At 43.5% G+C, this 27,576-nt stretch overlaps 1 protein-coding gene across 1 annotated transcript in view; it reads left to right on the top strand.

The window, feature by feature from the left end:
- Positions 1-763: 763 nt before the first annotated feature.
- igf1ra (insulin-like growth factor 1a receptor) overlaps positions 764-27,576 on the top strand; it is a 73,252-nt gene continuing 46,439 nt past the window's right edge. Inside the window, exons 1-2 of the mRNA XM_085779245.1 lie at positions 764-1,958; positions 10,046-10,609. Coding sequence (XP_085635371.1) covers positions 1,853-1,958; positions 10,046-10,609 — 670 coding nt within the window. The 5' untranslated portion in view covers positions 764-1,852. The remainder of the gene's footprint in view (positions 1,959-10,045; positions 10,610-27,576) is intronic.

The following is a 27,576-nucleotide window of genomic DNA, read 5'->3' as shown; positions in this document are numbered from 1 at the left end:
GTGCAATGCATGCTTATGCACCCTCGTAGAACCGGGCCTGCATAGGATCCTGTCTGTCACATTGAGAAACCTCTAGACGTAACCCATGACCTAACATATAGGCCTACAGACAAAACTGTGATCAACTTTACAGACTCTTTCACTAAGACATTTTGAATTGTCACTCACATGTAAACAAACATGCCAGTTGTGTCAAATGTGATGTAGCAGCAGGTGGTGTTGTGGCCCTTCATTGGGATCATGTCTGTCTATTGAGGAACCAGCTGTAACCCTATATGACCTAACATATAGGCCTAGGGCTACAGACAAAACTGTGAACAACTTTACAGACTCTTTCACTAAGAAATGTTGAATTGTCACTCACAAATTGTAATATGTAAAACATGCCAGTTGTGTCAAATGTGATGTAGCAGCAGGTGGTGTTGTGGCCCTTCATAGGAGCATGCTGTCAGGAACCTCAGATGTAACCCTATATGACCTAACATATAGCCTATACAGACAAAACTGTGATCAACTTTACAGACTCTTTCACTAAGAAATTAATAAAGAACATCTTTGCTCCAGACATAGAGGGGTCCCCATCAAAAAAAAAAAAAAAGCCTTATAAAGCTACACTAAAGCTATGCTATAGCTTTTAAACACACACAGCTGATGGTGTGTGCGGTCCTGTTTGGACTGTTGTGTGTGTGCGTGTTTTTTTTTTCTCTTTTCTTTTTTTTTTTGACAATCCGTGGACCTGAATCCACTCCGGATTTTCCACTCCGCCGCCGGCCACCTTATCTGTAGCACTATGTGTTTCTGTGAGAGAAGCCGACTCTTGTTTACAGCAGAGATTCCACGGAGGAGCGGAGACCCACAGCCTGCTGTAACCGAGGGCGAGCCGGACCATTTCAGCCTCTGGATATACGCGCACCGGGAGTTTTCTCTCCTTCTTTTGCGAGGATAAAGGCAAAAAAACAAAACAAGAAACACTCTTCTAGGGCAACTCCTTGGACATATTCTCCCTCCCACCCTAGCCGAGGTCGTCTAGCTTGGAGAGCTGGAGACCCATTCTCTTGCGTGGCACAAGTCTGGTATTTTCTTTCAGCTGCAAATCCCGACCGACGGCGGAGATAAGTCCGACCCGAGGAGCTGGAAAATTGGTTTAAAAAACGACTTCTGTCTGTGGGCCAGGGCTGCTCGTCGGGGATCGAGAGCCTGTGCTGACTGAATGGCATAGGCTATTAAAAAAAAGAAAAGGTTTTTCATTCATTTTCAACCTCCCAGCCACCACCCCTGTGGATCTGGACGTGTTTTGTGCCCCCTCCTCCTACTCCTGCCCTCATACACAGCCATTGACCCGGGGGATTCTTGGCTTAATTTATTATGGTGGCGGAGGCGACTAATAATAACATTTAGTCTGATATTTTCATTGTTATTTCCAGGCCTGATCGCACTGCACGCGCACTGCTGTTTTCCAAGAGATGGAGACTGAAGATGGGGATTACCATCATTTATCCAGTGAAATCACTGGCATGTGTGCCATACCAGCCGACGTCAAAGTATCCTGTGATTGGCAAAAATAGCAGATTGTTTTTGTATTTTAATTTTTTCAAAGAAATTCCCAGCTATAACAATATCTAAACATTTATTTTGTTTTTTATTTTTATTTTTTTTTAAATCCTGGTCGAGGAGCAGTCACGCATTTGCAGGCTACCACAGAGTAGCCTTGTGGGCTACAGACACATACATTCGTCCCCATTTTTTCATCCTATTTTTACTGGCTGGTGTTTTTAGGACCTTATTGTTTTATTTAAGTTTCGTCCCTGTTTTTTTATTTTTATTTATTCTTTTTATTTTTGAGAGGAGAATAATGTTCAGGAACATGAGATCTGACTCACCGATGGGTAGCCCGACCTTGTTTTGGGGTTTGATGCTGTCTGTCTCCACTATCTGCATGTGGTCCACATATGGAGAGAGTAAGTAGCCTATATCTTATATAATAATATTTTGTTATAGTTTATTGGTTAAATATGGAGAAGGCCTTCATATAGAGTGTTTTTATTGCCCAGTTTTAAGCTATTGAGAATGAGTCTTTTGCTGACCGGTGGTGAATGATGTGAAAATGTTTTTTAAAATGTTATTATGGGGAATACCTGGTGTATTGGAGGGGGTTCAATAGGACAGACCTGGATGACTTACAGCTCACCGACGTGTGCCTGTTACTTACATTAGCTGGAGAAGACCATGTGGTCTATAGCAGCCGCGACTTAACCTGGACTCTACTTTATTCTAAACAATATCCCCTCATCTAGTAAAGCGGTGCTGTTTTATTTAGACACAGGGGAAAGATACGAGGCACATGTCGCCGTAATCTGAACAGCAGACATCCAGAAAGCAGAGGATGAATCCAGGGACCGAAGCTGAAGGTTACTACGACCATGTGGCCATTTTGCATTTCGTAGTGTGGCGTCGCTGCGCATGAACCACCTAAATCAGATAAACCTCTGATTCTTAAAAGACCATGCCGCCATATCATAAAAGAGGGCAAATAATATGCAGTAGTCGGTTATTATATATAAATAACGAAAGACAAATAATCTGTGAGGCGTTTTATCCCTAATTACATTATAATAATCTATATTCAGATGTAATGTTAATTAAGGCAAAACTTAAAATGCAGATCCACACCATCATCTTAAATCACTAATGAAACAATAGAAATGATGCAGAAGAAATAGTAATAATAAAAAGTTTTGTCTGGTTAGTATTTTAAAATAGCATATGTGTAATAAAGGGCATATATAGGCTACATAATAAACCTGCTGGAAAAAAAACACACACAGGTGATTTGGTCAAAGTGTTTGTTTTTCCAAATTTCAAAGTTTTATCTTCTATCTTTCACTTTTCTCTCAGTATTTAATTCAATAAGTGACCTTGAAATGAAGCTTGTAGTAGCCTAATCATTTCTCAGAGTTTCCCCACAGTTTTTTTTTCACTTTCAGAGTGTTTACATTATAATTATGTTTGGTTTTATCATTTCAAATTTAGAATGGGCTCATGAATGCCTTAAAGAGCATTTAAAAGTTTCCCTTATCTAAAGGGACCCAGTCATATCTAATCCAAAAGAGTAAATAAAAGAGCAGTGGGTGCTAGAATAGACTGGGGATCACTGAGGGTTTCCTCTCCTCTTATTAATTTGATATTATGTACAAGCTTCAGAATAATATCTGTCATTGATTGAAACTTTTCAGTGGAAACTCTCTGAATAACCTGATGATAACGATGAAATCTAATTTGTCTTTCAAAAACTTCAGGCCAACAGCAACTCATCTAAGGAGATGATTTAGCAAGATCTGATTTATTTATTTTTAATTAATTATTAAATATATGTAGTTAAAAAAATAGTGAAGTTTCTGTGTTTAAACAGGGATGAGGATGTGGTTTACTCAAGTTGAGTTTCAGTTCAAATTGTGCTTTTGGTTGCATTTCTGTCGATAATTGTAACATTTACGCTTTAACATTTGTGTCAAAGTCACGACTCTTTTGAAGATGTTTTATGTTTTCAAGTCACACGCACCCAAAGTTGCTCATTTACCATGCCATTCAAGTTCAGGACGAGGCGCATCACTCCACCTTGAGCTCACAGTGTGCGATTGTGTGCCTGCGTGATGTGGGTGGCGTGGCTTGATTCCTCTTGTGTATGAGTGTGTGTGTTTGTCGTTTACGTCACCTCTGTTATACTAATTTCCCCTTTTCCAGAGAGGATATGTGGGATGCTAGAGACAACTTGACATGGGAAGGAGACGTGTAGACTGACCTCCATTAGCATCCAAATAGAAGAAGAAAAAAAAAACGTAATTCATTCCTATTGACCAGTGGTCCGACCACAGCCGATGTGTGGGTGTGTGTGTGCGTGTGTTTCTTTGCACCCATGAACGCAGCTGGGGGCTGGGAGACAAGTGGTTGCTCTCACATCTTGATGCTCTGTGGTGTATAATACATGAGGCCATCCAGCACAAAGAGCTCAGACAATGACTGCTGTTGGATATCAAGAGAAGGATGAGGTTCACCAGTTTATCACTTGTGGATGATGTTTACTTCACTGGACGGCATATAGGGTCAGAATTTCCAGCTTCTATCATCACTTTAGTGGAAAATCACAGATATCCAAGAGCTCCATTAGGGGTTGAAAACTTTTCTGCTCTGTTCGTTTTGATAATCTGTCCACACCAATAAAATGTAATTGAGCTCCCTTTTAACTCTCACCACAGTAAACTTTCCATGCCATGGCTTCCAAGTATGCAGCAAACAAGTCTCTAAAAGGGAGAGAGAGTGCGAGGGAGATAGAGACTTGGTGTTTGGAAATAGAATGTGCAAAAATACACTTGCAAGAGAAACAGACTTGGTTTTGTTGATTGGAAGAGTGGAGAGTTTGTGAACTGTTTTATTGGCTTTTGCTGTTCACACGGAGCGGTCTCCTGTATAGACCGATGCGCTTAACTTCACTTGGCGCCACTACTATTAGACCTATAAATAGATGTGTCACCAACAACATTGGCGCAGGGGTTGTGCGAGTACAGACACCCTCTGTCCCGTTCCATGAGGACACGCTAGTCTCCCTGCTCAGTTATTTATGAAAGGACATGTTGCTCTGGAAAACTTGAATGGCGGCATAAATAATCAAATGTCAGCGAGCATTGTGTTTGACAGGCTCCCCCCTCTATCTCTCCCTTTGGGGTATGGCATGTCGCAAGTACAACTCTCCTTGTCGTGACGGGGCAAGTGGCTTAGATATGACTGCTGTCACTCTACTCCAAGGTGCCCCACTCCATCTTGTGACTGGGGCTACATGGTTGCTTTCACCCCTCCTCCTCCTCCATTGCCTCTCTCCTGCTCTCCCTCCACCGTGTCTTCCCTTCCCTTCCCTTCCCTTCCCCCCACTCCTGGCTTGGCCGGACGCAGGAATGCCTTGTCTAACCCCTGGCGAGAAAGTGTAGCGACCGTTCATGGCCCTTTTGAAAAAAGAAAGAAAAAAGAATTGTTCGCGAGCAAGTGTGTGTGTGTGTGTGTGTGTGCCTGCGTGTGAGTTTATTGTGCTGCTCTCTCCCTGCGTGTATACTGCAGCAGGACTCGGCGTGACAACCCCGAGTCAGTGGCGTGCCCCTGTGTGAGGATGTGAAAGTGTGTCACTGGGCTAGTTTGTGAGAGAGTGCAGTCAAAAGCTGTCCCACAGCTCCTCCAGGCTGCCAGCTGAGGTTTACAATGCTTAATTAAACACTTTATTTCAAGTGGCCCGTCATTGGATTTGCTCAAACGCAGTCTCTGGCCAACCGCAAATACATCATCATGGGCTGCTGGTTTTAATGGCCCATGGAGTATTGTACAATTTGTGAGATGATTGCGAATGTTAGCTCTTCTAATGGATGGCAGCCACTCGCTGTATCAGTTGAAAGCTGTTCATCAAGAACTGAATGTTTATCGGTCCTGAGGAGAGAATTCATCAGCGGAGAGTTTGCAGAATCATGATGTTTATCATATTGGGAATCATATTTATTGCAGTAAAGAAAAACAGTTAGTAATGGTCGCTGAAAGGGGTTTGTTGTACATGCGTGCGATCAGAGAGGACAGATGTGTAGGCTACAGAAATAAGTGGTCGTAAAGAGCAGCAGGTTTGTCCAAGGCATCAGAGTAAGGTCGATGTGTATGCGGTTTTCCACTGTGCTTGATTAAAAACACACACGTTAAATGTCACGTTTGATCTTTAAAGTCATCGGGTAATAGTGTGCATGTAAACACAGAGCGTGTTTCCTCCTGCCACCTCCCCTTATCGTAGGAGGGGAGAAGGGGGAGTCTTTGTAAGGGTTGTTATGATGGGGAGTGTAGTGTTACTGTTTAAGGTTTTGGTGATATCTGAGCCACAGTGTTTGAAGTAAGGACCACTGAGGGGAAGTGGCCCACCAGACCGCTGGTCAGATGACTTCCAGTATGCTGGGGATTAGAGCCAGTTGATGTGGCAGGTGTGAGGGGATATGACCGCACAGTGACCAGCTCCCTCGCTGCTCTCACTAGCTGGACATTAGTGGAAAGATTTTGACACTAAAGCTGTTTAATGTCTGAATATTTCACACCAATTGTAAACATAAAACTTCTATTAGATTAGATTGTTCTCCCTTTTTTAAAAAAATTATTGAAATGTGAATTTCAATTACAAAACCAGTTAAATAAAATAATAACAAATCTGTTGACACCTGTATCAAATGAGAATCACATAAGTTTCTAGAAGAATGACATCAAACCCTGTGTTGAGATCATTTGTTGATCTTTTTCTTTTTATATTATTACTATTGATCAGTCTGAAATGGCTATTTGCTTGTTGTGGACTCACAACTCGGTACCAGCTGGGGTCTGTTTAAGGACCTAAAAAATGTAACTTTATCCTAAACATTGGAGGGAAGAATCTTCAGGTGGATATCTGGAAAAGCAAAAAACATTTGGCCTGAGGTTCCAGATTTCAATCTCATATTCCTGTCAGACAAAACTGAGATTAAGTTGATTTACATAGAAGGTTTGTTTACTAAATCTATATCAGATTTTTAAGTGAGGTCAAGATAAACAGTGTTCATGAGCTTCAGGCTTAATTTGACTGACTCACACAGGGTCATGTTTGACTGTGTTTGTGCATGCGTGCGTGCACAGGTGTGCGCATGTGTTTGTGTGATGACATTTCCACAGAGCGCTAGGGCAAGGTTTATCAATTATAAACATGAGCCAATGGATCCCATTACGCTGTGGAGATACGTGTGTTTACTCAGCAGTGTGAAGAGCAAAGAGAGACAGCAGGGAGAGACAGACACATGCATGCAGGCTTATCTGTCTCTGTGGACACTGGCTCTTGAATGTCCACATCTCTCCGAGGTCATTATTATCAGTGCTTTAATGTTCTGTGTTTTCTCCACTTCTTCTTTATATAATGATGAATAAAGGCTTCGGTATCTAAATCGTATTTGCGCATTGTTATCTTCACAACAAATGGATAGACTGGCAGGAATCGGAGAAACCCGGGGGCTTAGTTTGAGGCAACATCCTACTCAATCCTTTACCAAGGAAATGATTGGAATTCCTGGTACTTAACATGCCTAATGAGTAGAACAAGGGAATCACAAAGAGGAGGTTTTTCCTTTCATTCGTCATTCCTTTCTCTCTATTCTTCTTTCTTTTCCAGCATTATGCAAGCAGAAATCAATTTCAGCTTGTGATAAAACACAGTGGAATATCTGCTCGGCATTTATAATGCTCTGAAATGCATTTGCATGCATTTAGCGTTTTCTGTTTGTCACGGTTTTACACCAGCAGCATGGCGCTGATAGGAATGCATGGCAGAAACCTTATCTGTCTGTCGCCACAGTATCTCTTTGCTGCCCCCACCCCCACCCTCGCCCTCAACCCCTTTCCATTCTCTGGCCAGACACCCCCTGATTTTATTAATGCCCTCATCAGGAAGTGGGGCCTAGAGTTTCTCTTTACTGACAAACAAATTAGTCCTTGTATTTGAGTGGCTCCACCCCTCCTCCCTTTCTCTCCGGCTGCTGGAGAAGCTGGAAGAAAATTCTCAATGAAACAAAGAAGACATGCAGCTTGATGGCTCACAAGTGGATCCCAGGGGCATTGGTGTTGATTGGACAAAGCAAATACTATTTTCTTTCTGGAGTAATCGTTTCCGTTCTAATTTTGGTGAAGTGAAACAGGAGCAAATATAGCCCATTCATCCCCATAAACAATGTGGCTTCTATTTTTGGCAGACTAGTTTGAACAAAGAACGTCGAACATGGCCTTTTTTTTTGTCTCTACTGAAGTGGAGTTAATTTACTCACAGGGACACTTTGAGTGCACACGCACATCCCATGGTTGAACATACAAGGAAAGATCGCATTTATTCTTTTTGCGTGACTTCTCTAGCCGTTTTCCTATAAAAGAACAATCTGGCACAGTGTTTATTTTAGGATGAGACACAGTTTAGGTCCTTGCTTTATCCACTAGTCGTGGTTAGACCGTGTTTTGACAGGGATCGAAGACTTATTGAAAACATGCCTGTTTGTCTCATTGGACAGGCGCTGTGACACTGCTACGACATCCTAAGCCTCTGTAGGAACATAACAGGTTTAACCAAGGAGCTTATACAGTATGTCAAGGCATTTCCTGTGCTGACTGTTGAACCTTCTTTTACACGGTCCAAAACATATGCAGCCTCCTTGTGGCAATAACTGTCAATTCTATCATTACATAAAACTCTCATTGTTTCATGACTGTTTAACACAATGCATTGGAGCGGTTTAGTGGTTTTTAGAGTTTAGAGTTTTCAGCTTTTTGGCAGTGATGATGTTAGAGCAGTCGCAGACCGGGGTGCTTGTGTCCCAGTTGCTTGGAGCTATGTGGAAGCTCAAGTGATTTTAAATGAACAAAATTTTTATTTCAAAATAGAAATCTGCATGTTGAATCAGCTGAAACATTTGTACAAGACAATGCGATGATTGTAAAGACATGAGTGCATAAAAACCTGTTGGCAAGTTAGTAGGCAGCTCTAAAAAGCTGCTGGATGTTTGAACTGTAACGTTTGTTATAGGTTAATGGGTAAAACAGATAGCTAAACTATAGTTAATATAGTAAGTAACCCTAACCCATGTAGTGGATGGTGGGAAATTGATCACAGTCAGTAAGTCATGAATGATGGATGAAATAGTGTGAAGTGCATAGATGGTTGAAAGAAGTTAATTGTCATGTTGAAATGTTTGCAGTTGTTAGATAAAGGTAATGAAACTGTGAAATATCTAATTGTTTGGGATGAATGGTCAACAGTAAATAGAGGTCATGGATAAATAATGAAATGCTTTAAATAATAGAGAAAATATAATTAATAGTGATGGATAATGGTTGAAATCACTAAAATATTAAAATAAGTAATCTAAATAGTTTAATAAAAGTAATAGATTAATGACTGAAATGAAATCTCTAATGTCGACCACTACAAGTGGAATGTGACCAAACAAACCAACAGTTCAACTGTATGTATTGTAACAGTCTCCACATTTTAATGGCATTAATAAAAATATCCATCGGTTTAAAGTGAGAATAGCACAGAGCTCGTTTGCACTGGTCTGTGAAGGTGGATCGAATAAAAAAAAGTGTTGTGGAACCAGTGGCTGCGTTAGAGCACAATCACATCATGGGATTATCAAATACCGTTAATTCCCACATGTAGTAAATGATAGGCACAATTAGAGGGGAGCTGATTGTCATCAAAAATAAATGGGTTTCTTGTAAATGCTGCTTTGTGTGTGTGTGTGTGTGTGTGTGTGTGTGTGTGTGAGAGAGAGGGAGAGAGAGAGAGAGAGTGTGCGTGCGTGCGTGTGGACACTCCAGGCACTGTGGTTTCAAGTATTGTTTTCCAAGCACAGAGGCAGAGGAACGGTTTATTCAAACTTAGTCAAACACCGGGGTTATCTGAGGTGACAGACAAAACGTTCTCCCTGAGAGACACAGGGCTTAACTTCTGATACAGTTTACACAGAAGGTGTACCGACATGTTGAATGAAGCTTGATTTTTCCATTCACCTCTTCGTTAAAAACAGGCTCACCTCACATGACCCAGATGATAATCTTTCTCCCTTGTTAGAATAGAGAGAGTCTGCCCTGAGAGAACACTCAGAACAAACATCATCTTCTTTTATTCATTGTGGAAACACGGTGTCCTAACTGCACACTCGCTCGGTGTTATTTGTGTGTATGACATGTTGCCAGCAAAGTAGCAGCCTCACCATCTTGACTAACAGGATTATATGCTTCAGGAAGATTATTATAATTAAAATCGTTTGGCAAAAGTAATCTACATGCTAATCTATATGTAGCATTGGTAAATTCCTAAACACTCCCATGATACAAAAGAAAATCTGTAATACTCCATGTGGTACATGGAGGTTTGTACATGTACATGTTGCTTTTTTTGGGGGGGGGGGGGGTGACATGTTTCGTCATGTGATGTTTCTCTGTCTCTCTGTGTCTTTGCCAGTTTGTGGTCCCAGTATCGACATCCGGAATGACATCAGTGAGTTCAAGCGGCTGGAGAACTGCACGGTGGTGGAGGGCTACCTGCAGATCCTCCTCATCAACGACAAGACCAACAACGTCCACCAGGAGGCCTTCCGCCAGCTCACCTTTCCGAAGTTGACCGTCGTCACCGACTACCTGCTGCTTTTTCGCGTCTCGGGCCTGGATAGCCTCAGCATGCTCTTTCCCAACCTCAGCGTCATCCGCGGGCGCAACCTCTTCTACAACTACGCCCTGGTGATCTACGAGATGACCAGCCTGAAGGACATCGGCCTGCACAACCTGAGGAACATCACCCGGGGGGCCATGAGGATCGAGAAGAACCCTGAGCTCTGCTACCTGGACTCTGTGGACTGGTCTCTTATTATGGATGCTGAATTCAACAACATTATCAATGGAAATAAGAAGGCAAAGGAGTGTGACAATGTCTGTCCGGGCATCATGGAGGATAACCCTCTTTGTCAGAGGACGTCCTTCAATGACAAGTACGACTACCGCTGCTGGACCTCTAACCAGTGCCAAAAAGGTAATTTTAAGAATTTCATGTCATGTTTATTTCATGCTTTCATAAAAAAAAAGAAAGAAGCCGTGGTGCTCTAAATGTGACCCCCCGCCCCCCTCCACTATATATAAATTTAATCTTAATAGCAGCGGTGTTTGTGCAACATGAGTACAGTAAATTCAGATGTGACTTTGATCTAGGTAGGTGGTTTCCAGTCTCACAAACATTCTGAAATTGTGCATTTCTTCGCCAGTGAACAACTCCCATGAATCTATGCAGTGTTTTTCCTTCATTTCCGTCAGGCTGTAGGATTGTCCACGGGCCAGTGCAAACATTTCCTCTCTGTTCATTATAGAGACCTTGTCTTAAGATCAGGCTATTTGTGGAGTGAAGGATGGCTGCAATATAGAGCACCAGGTATTAGAAAGGCATACTCAGTTGAGGTTAAAGTTGCCCTGCCAAGAAATGAGCTAGTCTACCTGTCTGGACCATGTCAGTTAAATATTTGCCTTAGGGACTTTTTGCAATTTATGAAAAGGGGTATATTGAAGAATCTGGGGGAGGGTCATCCTTGTTTAACTTCGGCCCCGCGGTAGGGTCATGCATTTTTAAAACAGTTCAGAGGAGGGTCATGTCATTTATATATAAATATATATATTTATACATATTAAAATGTACATTCCTCTCAGTCTGCAGGTTTGAATTAATTCAGTTATGTCTATTTGTCGCCTGTGTTTGGTTTGTCTAAGTCGCTGCTACAGCACTCAAGGCGAGTGTAGCAGCTTGCTGCCACTTTACATATCTTAACCAGGCTTTTTCATGCAGTGAAAGACAGCTCGTGGTTTTTGATTAGAATTTGGGACAACCGGATCAGCTGTTTCATGCCTCTTCAAAAACTACTGTAGATGGCAGTTCAAGCCTTTTGTGATATGCTCCTGCAGCCTGTTTGACACAGACAGACTAAGCTGAACTGTCACCGAGGCCTCTTGTAGACATGTTCTGTTGCTTTCTGATGTAAAATCCAACTAGTCTTCTTGTTTTAAAGCGCCACCTTTCTTGCCTGTATTGCTCCCCGTGCAGCTATTTTTCAAGACATCAAGCTTCTCTTTGTTTCCGTCAGCTATCAGTGCTTTATTTTTAACTTTCCTGCAAGGTTGCAGAGGCCAGGGTCATGAATAATTTTTCACGGCTGCATGCAAGGTCACATACAGAGGTTTGAATTCCTCCACACTTGAAAATAACAGACAATGCTTTATCTCAACAGTTGACACAGATATCACCAAAATTTGGAAGAGGCTTTTAACATGTCTTTAAATACAAAATGCTTAAGCTCAATTACCTCTAAAATGATTTACGTCATTATGGATGCTTTAATTTCAAAGTCTTTATATAAGAAATATTACAAAATTCTGCCATAACTCATATTCTACCCAGATATGTGCTGTGAAAGAAACTCGGCCTTGAGTGGAGCTGAAACTTCACCCTAACAGGCGACTTGTTGGAGGAAGAGGTTTTTATTTATTACAGCAGATTTCAACCTCCCTCACATTCTCATTCTCCACCGTTCTTGTCTCATACTTTCGTAATGGTGACATTTTCAGTCTTTCCCACTGTTGAGCAAAACTGTTTAATTCACATTGCAAAATCTCCTCGGTTTCATTTGTGTTCAACTCCAACAGACGCTCACTGAGAGCTTGAAAGGCCAACTGTGGAAGTGGCGGGAACCTCACTGGGGAGAAGTTTTTAGGGTCTGGAAGAATAGAGGGTGCAATGACTCAGAAATCTTTTGTGCATTGTCTCAATGGCTGTGTCCATGATAGGATTATCCACAGTGATCTCCAAAGTATTCTCTGGGCTTGTGACAGTTTCTAAATGAGCCAATGTGGCTTCCATTTCCAATAATGCTGCTTTATCCCGCTTCTGCAATTTCTCATGTACTAATTTGTCCACTGAGGCTTTGACGGAGACACTTTCTCAACAAGTTTGTCAGACATTCATGTGTCATCCTAACCATCCTGTGGACAGGCACATTGCCCGTCTCGGCTGTTTACAGATGTCTGGACAGCGGTGATGCCTCATACTTAAGCAAAGGCCTGATAGATCGACACACGCTTACCTGAGTGTTTGTTTTCATCATGATCACCTGGTCTTGTGCAACTCAAAATAAAACATTACATTTTCATCATAAATACTGTATACATTGTTACATTTATACGCAAACGGTTGAATCTGCATTTATAAACTGTTTGTGATCTGTGAACTTGGGTTTTTGAGACTTCCCTAATGCAATGTGATCCACAATTATCTTTTTTTTTTTAACAGGGAATTTTCTGCAGTTAATCAGACGTTTTTCTTCTCTCATGGAGTCACAAGAATGCAGAAGTCGTTAATAATGAAAGAACAAAACATGATAAAACATGTCAAATGTTTTACTTTTTACTGTCGTTTCCGGATGCCGTGATGAGGTCGATCTCGCTCTGACCCTGGTCTCTCACCTTCATTAGGAGTCTAATCAGAATCCCATGCACTTGATTTGGGGACTGTTGACACGAGGGCACAGGAGCCATTGTAGTGACACTGCATATTTGGATGCAGCATCTGTGGCATGCCAATGCTTTAAATCTGATTTCAGGTTGTCAGCAGCTTTTGAAAGCATCTTGACAAAATACTGACCTGTTGAGTCTCTGCACTTCACAATAGCGACAAGCCTGTCATGAACTGTGTCTGCAACGTATCTCAGAGCAACAGAGTGCTGGTCCTGCAGGAGGTGATCTCCCCAGGTGTCAATTTGTACAGAGAACATCCTGGCCGCTTTGATAACCTTCTAACAGCGCTTTCCTCGGTAAGCTGCTGGATGGACTGTGGCGAGAACGGAGAGAGGATGGTTTCTGGCAGACAGACACATCACCAGGGAACCTCTGCTCTGCTGCTTTTTCTTTGATTTGTTGATGGATCCGGCCACATGCACTTTCAGCCACCTACCATGCTGACTTAATGGGACTGGAACGGCACGATTAGCCTCAGTGTCTTTGAGCTCGTATGCTGCATCATTCCTTGACCTATAACCAATGCCTCTTTTGCCAGTCACTTTCACAACATCCCCCACATGCACGCACCAGGACGTGACATTTCCTCTTAGCTCGCTCCTTCTGTGAAGACAACTGCCTTCTACTCTCTAAGCTGAAAGGAGAGATGTTCACGGTTATCCTTTGTACTATCTTTACACTAGAGGACAGTCTGTACCCCTCAGGTCCCCCCCCCCCTCACTCTTTTGCAGCTTTGCTTTGATAGCGCATGCTGATGTGGTTTACATGCAGGTGAAATGTGATGTCAATGGTGCGGCTTAGTTGCGGCGTACTATGTCCTTTTTTTATTTGTTAACTTTGCATAGACCATTAACACGCTGGTACTTTAGAGAGAGCCTGGCCACTTGTATTTTTCCCCTCTTTCTAGAGTCTGAATCTACACTGTTGTGTAACCCAAAGGAGTCAATAAAAGATGTACAGTTACATGTTTGTTTTGCTTGGAGAACAGGATGAGATCACCCCCCCTCCCCTTCTCTAATCTGTGAAATAATGGTGGGAAAATGTTCTTGGGTCCAGGTCGTTTCTATAGAAGACCTGTGTACAGCTCCCATGGCCGGTTGAGAGTCTCTCAAACACCACCCTCCTTCACCCCTCGGGACCCTCGAAGAACAAATAGTGGAAATCAAGCTTGCGTCCTTTCCCCAGTGACCACGTCCATCTCTATAGAAAAGCTATGGTGTTTATTGTTGTGGCTGTGTTTACTCTGACCTGCCGGAGCTCCTCGTGTGCTGTTATTGATTGCGTGATCCATATACAATTACCAGTGGGAATGAAAAGATTAATATTGGCTCCACATGGATCCTTTGTTACAAAAAAACACAACAGTAGATGTGCGTATTTACGAAAACGCTACGTGCGATCGTCTGCAGTGACCTTCAAGACGCACCCCACAGTGGATGCTACGTATCGTTTTGTGGCATTGTTCTCGCATGACGGATTTGAGAGCCGGAGCTGGAGTATTGTTTGAACCAGTTCACTCCTCTCGGAGGCCCAGGCCGAGGTCAGGGTAAATGCATTCATCTAGAAGGCCTTGAGGTCTCAAGGCTGCAGATAAAGGCCTCAGGGAGCTACACAGTGGGGAAAAAGAAAAGGAGGAGTTACTGAAGCAATAATAGAACACAATGAAGCTAGAACAAATCTGTGATGTGCGCAAGTCTTCCATGGCTTCACGAGCAGATAACATTTCTCACCCTGTCTTTTTTGTCTGTTTTTTTCTTAAAGGCTTGATGTGTCTACCTCTTTCTCCTTCCTGCTTAAGATTCCTCTCTCCTCCCTCCGCCCCTCTGCATAATTGCCTTGTTTTTCTCCAGTACAGATGTTCCTTCAAGGGCATGCAGTGGTTTTCTAGTCAATACGGCCCGGTCTCCTCTTTAATTACACTACATGAGGAGGGAGTGCTGTCTGCCTAGCACAGTATACTGTAGCCTCTGGGCCTTCTAGTGCTCCATGGAGCAACAACAACAAAAAAAACACACACACTCTTTCCATATGTGTGTCCACTCATCAGATACTGTTTCCCACAACAGTTTTGGGGTGTATTAGAGGATAATATATGAATATGATTGCTGGCTGGGCACAGTTAGCCAGGTTAATGCAGTATTTGTGGCTGGATGGAAGTGAGTGGGCGTGACAGTGAAGGGAAGTGCAGATTGGAGAAGAGGTTCACGGGGCTTTTTAGTGGCGGGCAGCGATGCGTAGCGAGGCCCTGACTTAGGAGCTGGACGCATGAGGAGGGGCACTGAGGGGAAATGTCAGACAAATGTCAAGTATACAAGCTCAACGGCAAGCTCTTGCTAAAGCGGAGGGTGCTCTGAGGGGTTGAACGCCCCCCCCACCCCACCTCATCCCATCCCACCCCACCGCCCCCGTTCTTCCTTGTGAATTCTCCCTGGCTTCTCTGATATTCTCCTCTCTTCATACACGCCTGTCTGTCCGTTTCTTCCTCCCTCACGTTCTCTACTCCACTTATCCTCAACCTGGATCTCATCTCTGATTGTCCTTGTCAGTTGTTCTGCTGGTGTTTCCTCCTCTATTTTCACCTCCCTCTTTCCTGCAGGGCTTATCAGGGGCCGTTAACAGCTCCGGCTGTCAGATATCTCTCCACTGTTTACTTGTCGGAGGCATTCTCTCATCACTACAGTGGTCATAGCCAACCAGTTTGTTTGGCCAGGCCCGGGATCCTTTGACATGCATGCTATTTGCTTTGAGTCTTGGGGTGGAAAGAGGGGGGGTGGCGGTCCTGTGACTAAAAAGTGTTTGGCCTGCTTCAAATAGCTTCCTCAGGTCTCTGTGTTTGCTGCAGACAGGCCTGCCCTCTAACCCTGGAGCCGAGCCAAAGCCAGATAGACAAGAGGCTTTACAATTAGGCAGACGAGCAGGAAAGCAAGCTGCTGTTTCAAAGCCCATTCTCAGGGCAGGTTAGTGTGCACAGCTCCACCGGGAGGCACACACTCTCTTCCTCTCTTGTCCTCACACAGCTCACATCTCCATAAGAATATTAACTTATGGTACGCTCAAGCCTCGCAGGCATTCTGCGTCCCGGTGTAGGTTGTTTTTTTTTTGCAACCCATATCTCTTTTTACACTGTAAGATTTTGAGGAACATCATGTCCTCGCTGTTGCATCCTGACATTGATTGACAAATGCGAGAACCCGAATCTGCCTATATGCTGCCTTATGTTTTTGGTGGTGTACATGGTGTGTTGTGTGTCATTTGTGACGGACTGTCAGAAAAAAATTCCCTATGGCATCTATCTATCTATCTATCTATCTATCTATCTATCTATCTATCTATCTATCTATCTATCTATCTATCTATCTATCTATCTATCTATCTATCTATCTATCTATCTATCTATCTATCTATCTGCCTGTCTGCCTTTGAAATTTTAATGAATCGAAATGTCCGCGTACTGAAACTCTCTTTGCTTTTTGGGAGGGGGAAAAAAGCCTGGTGAAAGTGGCGTGTTGTCAGTTTTCATTTTAGTGCCCGAGCTATAGTGATGTAAGGTAAAAGTTGACGTAAGGAGACTTGCTGTCCTCCTGTGCCACAGACAGTCTGTGTTCCGTGTGTCCTTGTACTGAACCCACAAGAAACTCGGCAGAGCAAAAAGCATTTTGGAGCCCTGGCAGTGGGGAGAGCTCTCCACCGCCCTAGGAGACTTTTGCATTTGATAATATGTTTACTCCCTCCCTGCCAGAGACCCACTTGATAGCTCTGGTCCTAGTGCCCACTTCACAGCAGGGGCAAACAGTTCCTTCTTGACGATGCAACTGATGGCCAGACAAAATCACACACTGCAGCTGTTAAAGATTTCTGCTCTTTCTACTGTTTTCGTGTTTTCGTGTTTTCCAGGGTTTAAAGGAACGCCCGGGATGGTCGGAATGACTCTTTCTGTCACCAGATCTAGTGAAAACAACAAAACCAACATCCATTTGTACAAGTCTCAATACTTTCTGACTTCTTTACACTGTTGTACTCAAAAATGTAAAAATTAGCTATAAATGAAAAATTCACAACAACAACAACAATACAGGCCAACTAACCTAATAGCAAATATTTAGGTTTTATTTATTTTTTCACAGTTTGATGTTTTCCTGGCTCACTATGCTAATTTATTTAATCAAAAAGTTATTGACAGGGCAATATAAATTAATCAGAGGGGAAACAGAATGCAAATCCACCTTTACCCTCGGAGGCTTTGGTACATTGATTTCTGATATAGCTCATACTTCTTGTTGTCAAGATTAGTTGTCGGAAGATCGAACTGTACAAAGATTATGCTCCCCTGTGCTGCCCGGGAGCTGGATTTATTGATACTTTCGGTATAAGGCTTGTATGTTAAGTTGTATGGAATGAGGCTGCCCCTTTAAGTATATAAGGTAGAGATTCCTGCTGGCTTAATCATTGCAGTTGTGAGGGGATAAAGAGGGGGGGAAATGCGCAGCACAGGCCGTGTGTGCAGGCTTCATGTGCAGAGCCACACAGAGACCGTTTGTTGGAAGCAAGGAGGAGGGGGGAAATTGATGGTGGTGATGATATTGATGTGGATGTGGTCTATTTTGTGTTTATCTGAGGGTGTTGTGCGCCAAGGTGGGCCAACATCATGTGATCATCTGTCAGTCGTTTTTTTGTTTAACCAACATCCATCAGCAGACACGAGGAAGCTTTTAAATATTTAATGGCTTTTCTGAAGCTTATCAAAGTCCTGCGGTTATCGGGACAGGAGGCAGGGGAAAAGAGAAAAAAAAAGGGCTCAAATTCCAGGCTTGAGAGTCCGGTGCTTTCCTGGGGGCGCACTCAGCACCATGACTCAGTGCCCATACATCCGCTGTTTCCACCCGGCATGAGCTGCTCGTCTGCGCTCTGCTCCATTTTGTACAAAGCTTAGGCAGCGTGCCAGTGTGAGTGCCACAGAGATGGCACTCACATAGATCAGACTCATTCATTCCTGCCCTCCCACAACCAACCACCAGACTAAAGATGGAATAATCGGAGCCACCGGCGGCCTCAGATTGACTTTCTGTTCACTGGGCCACCACCACCACAGCTTCCTGAACCTGTGCTCGGCAACAGCAGCACATCACTGCCCGCAGTGTTGTGTAGATTTTGTAGGTATAACTTCAGGAGGATGTACTCAACATGTTAAACACAGTCTTACTGCTCAGCTAACTTTAACCCTCCCGGCATTGTGTTTGTTTGTGTGTGTGTGTGTGTGTGCGCGTGTGTGTGACCATGCCCTTGTCTCTATTATTTCCCCAGAGTGCAGGGGACTATTGATTCACAGTTACAACTCCATGGTGTCAGTGAAATAAATACATTAGAGGAAGCGGACAAAGCTCCCTTCACGGCAGTCCTTCATTCTTATGTGTCTTTAGATGCTTCTGCCTTTTTAAACCGTGGTGTGTGTGTGTGTGTGTGTGTCAAAGAAAGGTCTTACATTCCTCTACTGATGCTCCTCCACTTGTAGTCTTTAGCTCAATATGAAAAGCTTTTTATATACAACCTGAAAACCCAATTGTCTTTTCGTGAGTTATTGATTTGCCACATTACTGTCAACTTAATGTCCAGATTTAAGTCAGTTTGTGAATCAGTAAATGCAAGTGAGTAAGTGACTTTTTCTTTATAGATAAACGTGTTTGTTCCTTTAGCACTACCAGATTTTGGATATATTATACTACAAAATATTGTCTGAAGGACTTAGATTTTTTGCAGAGATTTATCACAAACTCTCATCTGTACATTAAACGTGGACCTGCAGTGATGAAACTAGCCAGGTTTATCTGTGTCCCTATTTTTCCACTAACATTATGCTAAGCTTACTGGCTGCAAACTAACTTCATATTTAATGAATATGAGAGTAGTGTCCATCTTCTTGGCCAGATAGTGAATTAGGGTATTTCCCTAAAATGTTGAATTATTAATTATTAAGATCTCATCTAAACCAGAGTTTGAAGAGTGTCAGGTCAGCAAAATGTAGTGGTGTTTGCATTAAAGCAACACTATGTAGTTTATTGACCTTAAAATAATGTTTCTAAACTCAGTGAAGTGGTAGAAAAATGGTTAATAGGATGAATGGTGCCGCCGCTGCAGCCTGAGCGGGGTTGTGTCGGCTGAAACTGCACTATGTCACTCCTCTGCGCGGGTAGGAACACTGTGTTGAGCTCCTCTCACCCACACACCAGCGCACTGTGCTGGGCCGCACAGCTGACCAGCCTCCCTGGGGCCTCTGGAGCTTTGCTCGGCACCGGTACCGGCAATGACGATGGCTACTGGCAACGGCGACAGCACCGGTACAGGTGCAGTTGCCACTGTCGTCACCAATACCGGTGCTGTCGCCGTTGCCAGTAGCCATCGTCATTGCCGGTACCGGTGCCGAGCAAAGCTCCAGAGCACCAGTACTGGTGCAGTCGCTGCCGTCATTACCGGACATGGCAATGGCACCGGTGCCGGCAATGGCACCGGCACTGGCGACAAATTCACTACTGTGGGAAAGACACAGTAGCAGACAGTTGCTCTTCTCAACCAGAGTACCAGTACCACGTATCCTACATAGTGTTGCCTTAAAGTACATAATACACTATATCTATATTTAGTCTAGTTATATGAGCTAATCATATTGGTGTATGTCCAACTCAGATATAACGTAGTATCTAAAATCTAATTACAACAGAACATATTAAAACTGTGTATGACTGCTGCTTTCTCTCTCTATACCTCTGCCTCTACCTCTGTGTTTTTCTGTCTCAGTACATTCCATCTATACTGTATCCTCACACCCTCCTTCTCTCCCTCCTTCTCTCTCCTGGCCTTTGCCACATTTTCTCCCATCTAGGTCACATTCATAAATGTCATTCTTGGGGAACCATTAGCAGCTGATGTTAGTACTTTCACCCAAAAACAGAGACCTTCTTCACTGAGTACCCAGAACCGGAGCCCTGTTAAAGCGAGGAGGGGGAAAAAACTCTGTTTGGTTACAAATAGTTTTTCTGCTCAATTGGTTTTATTGGTTGCCTTTGGACTTTTGAGAGGCCTGGAGCACGAGTGGCAAGTGTGATTGGTCAGTAGGAATTCTTTTTGCCTCACGCTTTAATTTGTTTTGAGTTCCTCCCAAACGCAAAATTGAAACATATTATATTTGCTCGACTGCTTGAGCGAGAGTGTGGTGAAAACTCATGAAAAGCCACAGACACGTGTTGGCCACTATTGCTGACTTTTAATGTCAACAACAGTGTCTTTCTCGGCATAATTTCAATTTGATTGCAAGTTAGAAAAGTTCATTCATGATTACATGATCATACAGTGTCTTATTGTCCATTTATGAACAGCAGGGCTTATTGTCCATTGATGGTCGGCGCTGTGAGTTTATCCGACTCCTGTCCTCTGTGGCCTACAAAGGACTCCTCTCAAAGCACTGACAGATTGGCCTCTTTTCCTAGGTTTCCTCTCATAGACTTGATTGACCAAAAAAGGACCTGTGTGTCATGCTGCTTAGCCTCCAAAGAGGCTGACTGACACACTTGCGTTCACATCCAAACACCCAGCCACTCATCCACACACACACACACACACACACACACACATACTCTCCATCTCCTCTCTCACGTGCCATCTCCCTTCGTTGACAAATTTTCCTCAGCTTGTGCCCAGGTTGTGTGTGTGTGTGCCCACTGTGACTGTGCCTGCTGTGTTTGTCAATGTGTGTGTGTGTGTGTGTGTGTGTGTATATGAGTGTCAGTGCAGTGTGGAGTGTGCTTCCAGCCCGCTTGATGCCTATTTGAGCCACCCAGTGCCTCTGGTGATAGGCTGCCTGCTGCCTTCTGGCTGTGTGCAGCTCGGAAGCTGTGACTCATCCTTTGCTCTCACCGCTCATTCATAAATCTGCGTGAATACTACAACTTCCTCTCGCAGAGCCGTGGGCCCCCTCTGGCTCTGTGGTAGGTTCAACCCCCCTCGATCCCGTGCTAAATGGCAGGAAGGATGAGGGCTATCTCCTCCTCTCAGGGAAGTGAGAGACACGAGTGCCCATGCTCGCTGCCTGAGCCGTGCCTCTGTCCGCCTCTCCGCCTCTCCGCCTGTCCGCCCGCCCTCCACAGCTCTAGCCTTCCACACAGTGCAGGCCAGAGCAGCCATTTACTCACTGCTGGACTCGCTTGGCAGTTCTTCCTGGGAGATAATGTGCCATGCCTGCAAGTGAGCTCTGAGAGCATGGGTTAATTCCACAGCAGGAAAAAGAAAAAAAAGAAAAAGAAAAAGAAATCTCCTGCTGACAAATCTCTCCTGCAGAGGTGAGGATGTACGCTGGCATGCCGCAGAGAGAGGAGAGTATTCTGCTTTGCCAGAATAGTTAGTTAGGTTCACTGAGGTCACAGAAACACTGCTCCTCTATTTTCTTCCCCTGTTGTGTGGTAGGGAGGTGGTGGTGGTGTTTGTGTGTGTGTGTGTGTGTGGGGGGGTGATCTACTCCCTCTACCTTTCCCTCCACACATGGCTGAAATGTGTGTGTCTCTTTGAAAACAGATCCCCTTCCCAAGGGCATGTCAGCGTTGTGTAGATGTGGGATGTGTTTTGTTTTAAAGCTTTATGACCGAGCGGCTTTGGTACTAAATACGCTGGCAGGAACACAAACAGCTCCGAATGGGGCTACATCTTAGAACAACTGAAGGACAGTTATTGTATCTTAGAACAGCTTATGAGTAATGGATCTGATGGGTGTGTTTTTTTTGTGTGTGTTAGTGGGATTATGTGTGTGCACAACATCATCTATGCATCTATAAAAGAGATATCAAGCAGGCCTCGGCGTGCCAGCGGTGTTTTTGCCGACTGTTCTTTTTCAGAGCATGTGCACAAGGAGGAGATGAAAGGCCATCATAAAATTACAAAGGAAATCTCATGAATTACACAGCCAGATGAAATGCCTATCACAACCACACATTTCCCCTCAAACCCTCTCTCTTCAAGTTCCCCGTGTGCCAGCATGAGGACGGTCCTTTTTTATCAGCTCCAAACAAAGTTCAGCTCCGTCAGCTCTTTGCGAATCTTCCACCATGTAACTTTTTCAGTGTCAACAATCCATAAAGCCTGCCTGGCTTGTCTAATGTCATTAGTCTGCTTTCTGTCAATGACTGAAAAATGACCTTGACCCTGTCTGGGTCCTCCCTTTCCTCTCTGTCCTCAGATTGTTTGGGTGGGATCCCCAGGGCCCAGTGCAGTTGTCAGCACACAGCCTAATGGGCACAGGTGGCTGGGGCTCCTCTGCATTCTCCAGCCCTCTTGGCATGGCTCTCTTCTTGGCAAACCGGCAGCTCCTTGGCCGGCCGCCTCAATGGGCCACTCCAGCACAGCAATCACCAGTTGGTGCTTTGTTAGCGTCGGGGTGGCCCAGGATGAAATATGGCTCTCAACTTTGAAATATGGCTCTTCCTGTAGAGAAATCCAGCAGCGTGTGAAGCGACGCTGATGAGCCATACAGTGACAGAATTCGGTGTATTTCTTCCTCCCGTAGACATGGATATAAATGTCATTTCATTCACAGTGAGTCACAAAGTGATGACATATTGCCGGGTCATCCCTGCTTCCCTCATCACTGGCCACGGTGGAGCGAGAGCAGTGAGCAGCGATGGGGAGGGCAGGAGGGCAAGGGGGGGGTTTGGTTAAAGAGAAACTGTACAGCTGTACTGCACCATGCAGCAGTCAGACAGCAGCTTGTTACTGTGTCAGATAAATATAGAGGTCTCTGGAGCTCCCCACTGCAGCTCCATCTCCGCCTGCTGCTTTAGAGGGAGGGAAAGGCCGTGTCACCTGGGACCCTCCACTATCCTCATTCATCCTCACTAAATTTGCTTTAGACTCGCAGGACATTAAAGATTATTGTGACTCTACAGTGGCAGACAGGGTAAGGTAATGTGACAGGAGAACATTGTCGCTGCTTTCCCATAAACCCACGGGGTGTGTGCGTAGCGCGACAGCATAGTGCTGACCTATAATGAGCTCATCAGAGAGATTTGTCAACTCGGCGCGGGTGGGAAATGTGGTTAAAATCAATGATGCTGTAATATCATTTGTATTTATTACAATATAGGAACAATAAGCAAAGTTTCATATAATAATGTTGATTTATTTTCTTAAGATTTTTTTTATTAATTTTATACCAACATAAAAACAAAACAGACAGACAATACATGACAATTCATTCAGATGTAGCAGTACACTATCCTTTATACATTCATAGAAAACAGAAGGTGCAGTAAAGTCCAAAAACAACCACACAAGAACAAAAAAAAAACAAAACTATTCCCCAATTTCGAATAAGAACCTGCACGTCTTGTTGATTTATTTTCAGTGTCATTTTTGCAAATTAAATTCTGTTCTTCTCTATTGCCATTAAAGTGTTGGGAAAAAATGAAAGTCTTTAAAATCAGATGGAGTTTATATCTAGAACTTCTCATACTTGGCCTATAAAGTTTAGCATCAGAGTTCATTCATTCATAACCTTCTGTGACCTTTCTGTGAACACATAGGATATTTATATTTATGTAATAATTATATACAGTATGTTGTATCTACAGTGTCGTCATATATGAAGACGCTCCAACGCTAACTCGTTGTGGAAATAATGTTTGACAAAACTATTCCCCCTTACTAGATTTTTTCCTGTATCTCATAGTGGATGGTATTAACTTTTTTTTAACTCACACGTTTCAGTACAACAGTGAATGACTGGTCAGTCTTGATTGAAGCCTGCTGTGTGTGTATGTGTGACCTTCCGCGGTGAGCGATTTGCTACTGAGTGATGAGTTTGCTTACTGGCTTTAGGAACTCACTGACCCCTGCTGTTTGTATGTGTGGTTTTGTCCCTGTGCGTGTGTGTGTGTGTGTGTGTCCTCCTCTGGCAGCCTGGCTTCTCAGGTCTGCTGCTGATAGAGCAGAAAGGATAGCTTGATGGGGGTGGAGGTGGAGGTGCATTAGCACTCCTTTCATCTGTTCCATCATCCTGTGTCTGATGAGAGTGCATTTGTTAAGTGTCCAGCAGGCCTTTGATGTCCCAGTCTGGACTTGTCCCCCCCCATTTAGTCCAACGCCACCCACCCTCAGCCACCCATTCCCATTAGTGCATCAATTACAGAGACGAGGCTTGTGGGGCTTGTTTGCACTCGAGTGTGCGTCAGGACACTAACCCACAGCCTGCATGTAAACACCGCCCATTCTCATTCATATTTTATTACTCACACTCATTTACTCAGCGTAGCCTGTCCTCGGTGGACCCACGCCATGGCCCTCAGCTTGCTTTAGCTTTTGTTCTGTTACACCGCTCTGTTTTGACTGTGATGTGGTTTGAAAATGCCGTGACTTGCTGCCGATGAGTAAGTCGAAACCCTCTGTTCCACTGTGATACAGTGAAAAAATATGGCAATCAACGCTTGTGTTGCTGTTCCAAGGAGCGTGTGTCAGCCTTTCCCAGCAGCGAGACACCGCTCTGTCCTATAGGTACTGTTGCTAGCACTTTCCCAGACCAGACATGTACTTGCTTGTAAAAAGCTTGTTTTTGCATTCCTCCTACCTTCCTGCATAATATATGGTATTATCTTCCAGCCCTTTTCTTTTGCTCTCTCTTCCTCTGCCTGTGTGTGGGGTAATGACACTGATGCTCCTGTTTAGGAAAACCCCTGCTTCTTCTGCCTGCTTTGACTTTCTCTGTTTGTTGTTTCTGTTTTTTTTTTTCAACCTGTAATAGATGGGCCGCAAACTTTTCTGTTTATCTTCTGTTTATTCTTGTAGCTACGGTATGGACACACGTTGAAAATATCAGTTTTCATTGAAGTTCAATTGAATACATTAGCGTGACTCCATGTAAACAAGACGTCCACATTCCTTTTCATACATTAATGGAAGTCTGTCTCTGTTTTCCTTGTTATAGTCAACAAGACTAGGAAGTCTTTTGTTCCTGATTTTCTTTCCCCTGAAGGCAGCACTTTTGTTACTGTTGATGTATGTTTTATTTACTGTACATGGCTGCTTTTTTCTTCTTCTTTGTCTCCATTTCAATGCACCAAACTAACTTCCTTTTTGGGAATAAATAGCCTACAATAGTTGAATTTTAATCTGAAAAGTTGTTTTGAAATATTTACATTCCAGAAATGCTTTTAACAGTTTTCTGTTTATGAAGTTTTATCCAAATCGGATTAGAGATCATAACTCAGTTTGAAAACTCAAACAACAAAAAGACGGTTTTCACCGCAATGGTCTTGCAACTTTGAGTGCTTTGAATAAATGTCCAAACCAAACTCCAGAAATCCTGAAAATGAATCGGGAGCAGAAAGGTACATGAAGAATTATGCGTACCGCTGCCTCTCAGCCTGTGTATGGCATATTCGCCTCTGAATCTAGAAAACTCCACCAGCCTAAAAGCAAGAAAACAATCAGAAAATGGCCAAAATTTCATCCCACAGAACCTGCAGATAACGATGTTGTGTTAGTTTGTAGAGTGTGGCTAAGTGTCAGCACCAGCAGCCTTGTAGGTTAACTCTGAATTGCCTGCGCTGAATGTGGCTATGCGTTGCTGGGTTGTAGTAGGCTATATACCAGTTCCATCTCACACAGCCTGCATACAACCTTATCTACATTTTCTAGTTCAAAATACTGTCAAACAATGCTGGTTTTCAAGATGTCATCTGTCCCACTTTACACCTTGTTGGTTAACAACATCTGGGCGTTAGTGCATGGAGGAGGGGAGGGTGGGGGGATGCAGGTGGCAGCATAAGATCTTAGTAATAGTTAACCTGCGTTGTACATTTATACAATGTTAATTAATTTAACTGACTTACATTTCTGGTGCAAGAGATTGTAAATAAAAGTGTAATGGTTGTAAAAATGCAGGAAATATTGCATTTAATATATATTTTTTCTGACAAGTTGCTAATGTTATATTAATCACAACCCATTTATATTTGCTTTATAATTATGCACTAGGTTGCTCACCTGACATTGTTGACCAATTTTTGGCTACACCTATAGATGTGTAAATATGTTGTCAGGTCTGAGATCTTGGTTACATCGCGCTGACCGAAGCCAGATATCACTTTTTGCTCACAGTTCTGCCATTTTATCTGTGACGGTGCGCTAAATTTGCTCTCCGCCAGGTTTACTCTACCAACTGACCCTCAACTGGTCATAACCTGCTCCTCTGCTAAACCTATGACTTATGTGCATACAAGCGATAGAAAGCGAGACTGTGGGGAGTGAAGAGATTGTGAGACATACTTCATTTTATCACCGAGGTGTGGAATGGTCTGTGAATCGCAGCAGTAGAATCCATAACTTTTATATTGAAGTATGGCACTGAGAGCTGTGGGTTCAATGGGGGCACTTCTGTGTATCGTTATGGATCATAACTGAAAATGTGAACTCTGAGCTGGCGGGTCTAAGTGCTGTCGGGAAAAGGACTCCTCTTACATGTGTTTAAAGACAGTCCAGTGTTTGTACAGGCTGCGTGGATGAATCAGACTGTGAGTAGCCGAGTTGTCACCAGTGCCATGACTGGCACATAGAGGAATAGTTAGAGAGGCTGGACTCTGGCCTACTCTCTGCAGCCATGGTATTATTAGCATTCTGTGCCTCTGGAAGCCTCCTGGTCATAAAAAACAACCCAGCTGCCCCCTTTGGCCTGGTTAGGGGCCCAGGTACCGTATAGAAGCACAAACCTGGAATGCTCTTGAAGTTTTTACACCTTGTGGTACACTAGCCAGTGTTTTAATTAAGTGGAAGCCTAAAGTGGCTGGTGTAATTACATAAGCATGTTGAACTAAGTAAAGGAAATATTTCAGACCACCAGGGATGCTTTAGAGACTGTGACCTTTTCTAGTCGTGGATTGATAGCAGTTATTAAACTCTTGGAATTTGGATTGAGTTGCTTTTATTTAATTCGAGAGTTTTTGGGAAGGCCTCATCTGTGCAATTCTCTGTGCTGTGTTTTTTTTTTACACTCACGGTCCCAATCTGTGTCCACTGTTGACAAATCTCAACACTAAAAGCAAGTAAAGCGCTGTACAACAACAACAGTATCTGTTCCCAGTCAAGCCACACAGCGGCATACAGTAGGCCATTGTGATTTTGCATTGGAGTGTATGTAAATATCAAAGAGGGTTTGCTATTTCCTAGCATGCAGGTACATGCTCTGCCCATCATGCCCTTTGGTGCTTCCATGGAGACAGACACCTCTGCATTTTGCATGTCACTTTGTGCCTGCGGGTGTCAGAAAATGCTTGCACAAAAGCATGTGTTTAAACTCTTGGCACCGGTGCAGCGGGAGGAAGCGGCCTCTCGGGGCACAGCAAAGAAAAGGCAGAGCCCCGGCTTTCTTTTTAAGTGCAACGACGGAAACGCAGCTCCTGATTTATGGAGTGAGTA

Source organism: Trachurus japonicus, chromosome 6, assembly GCF_045865225.1.
Source record: "Trachurus japonicus isolate A0001 chromosome 6, Traja_1.0".
Classification (NCBI taxonomy): Eukaryota; Metazoa; Chordata; class Actinopteri; order Carangiformes; family Carangidae; genus Trachurus; species Trachurus japonicus.
Note: the sequence above shows the minus strand (reverse complement) of the source record. Positions and strands in the feature narration are given on the sequence as shown.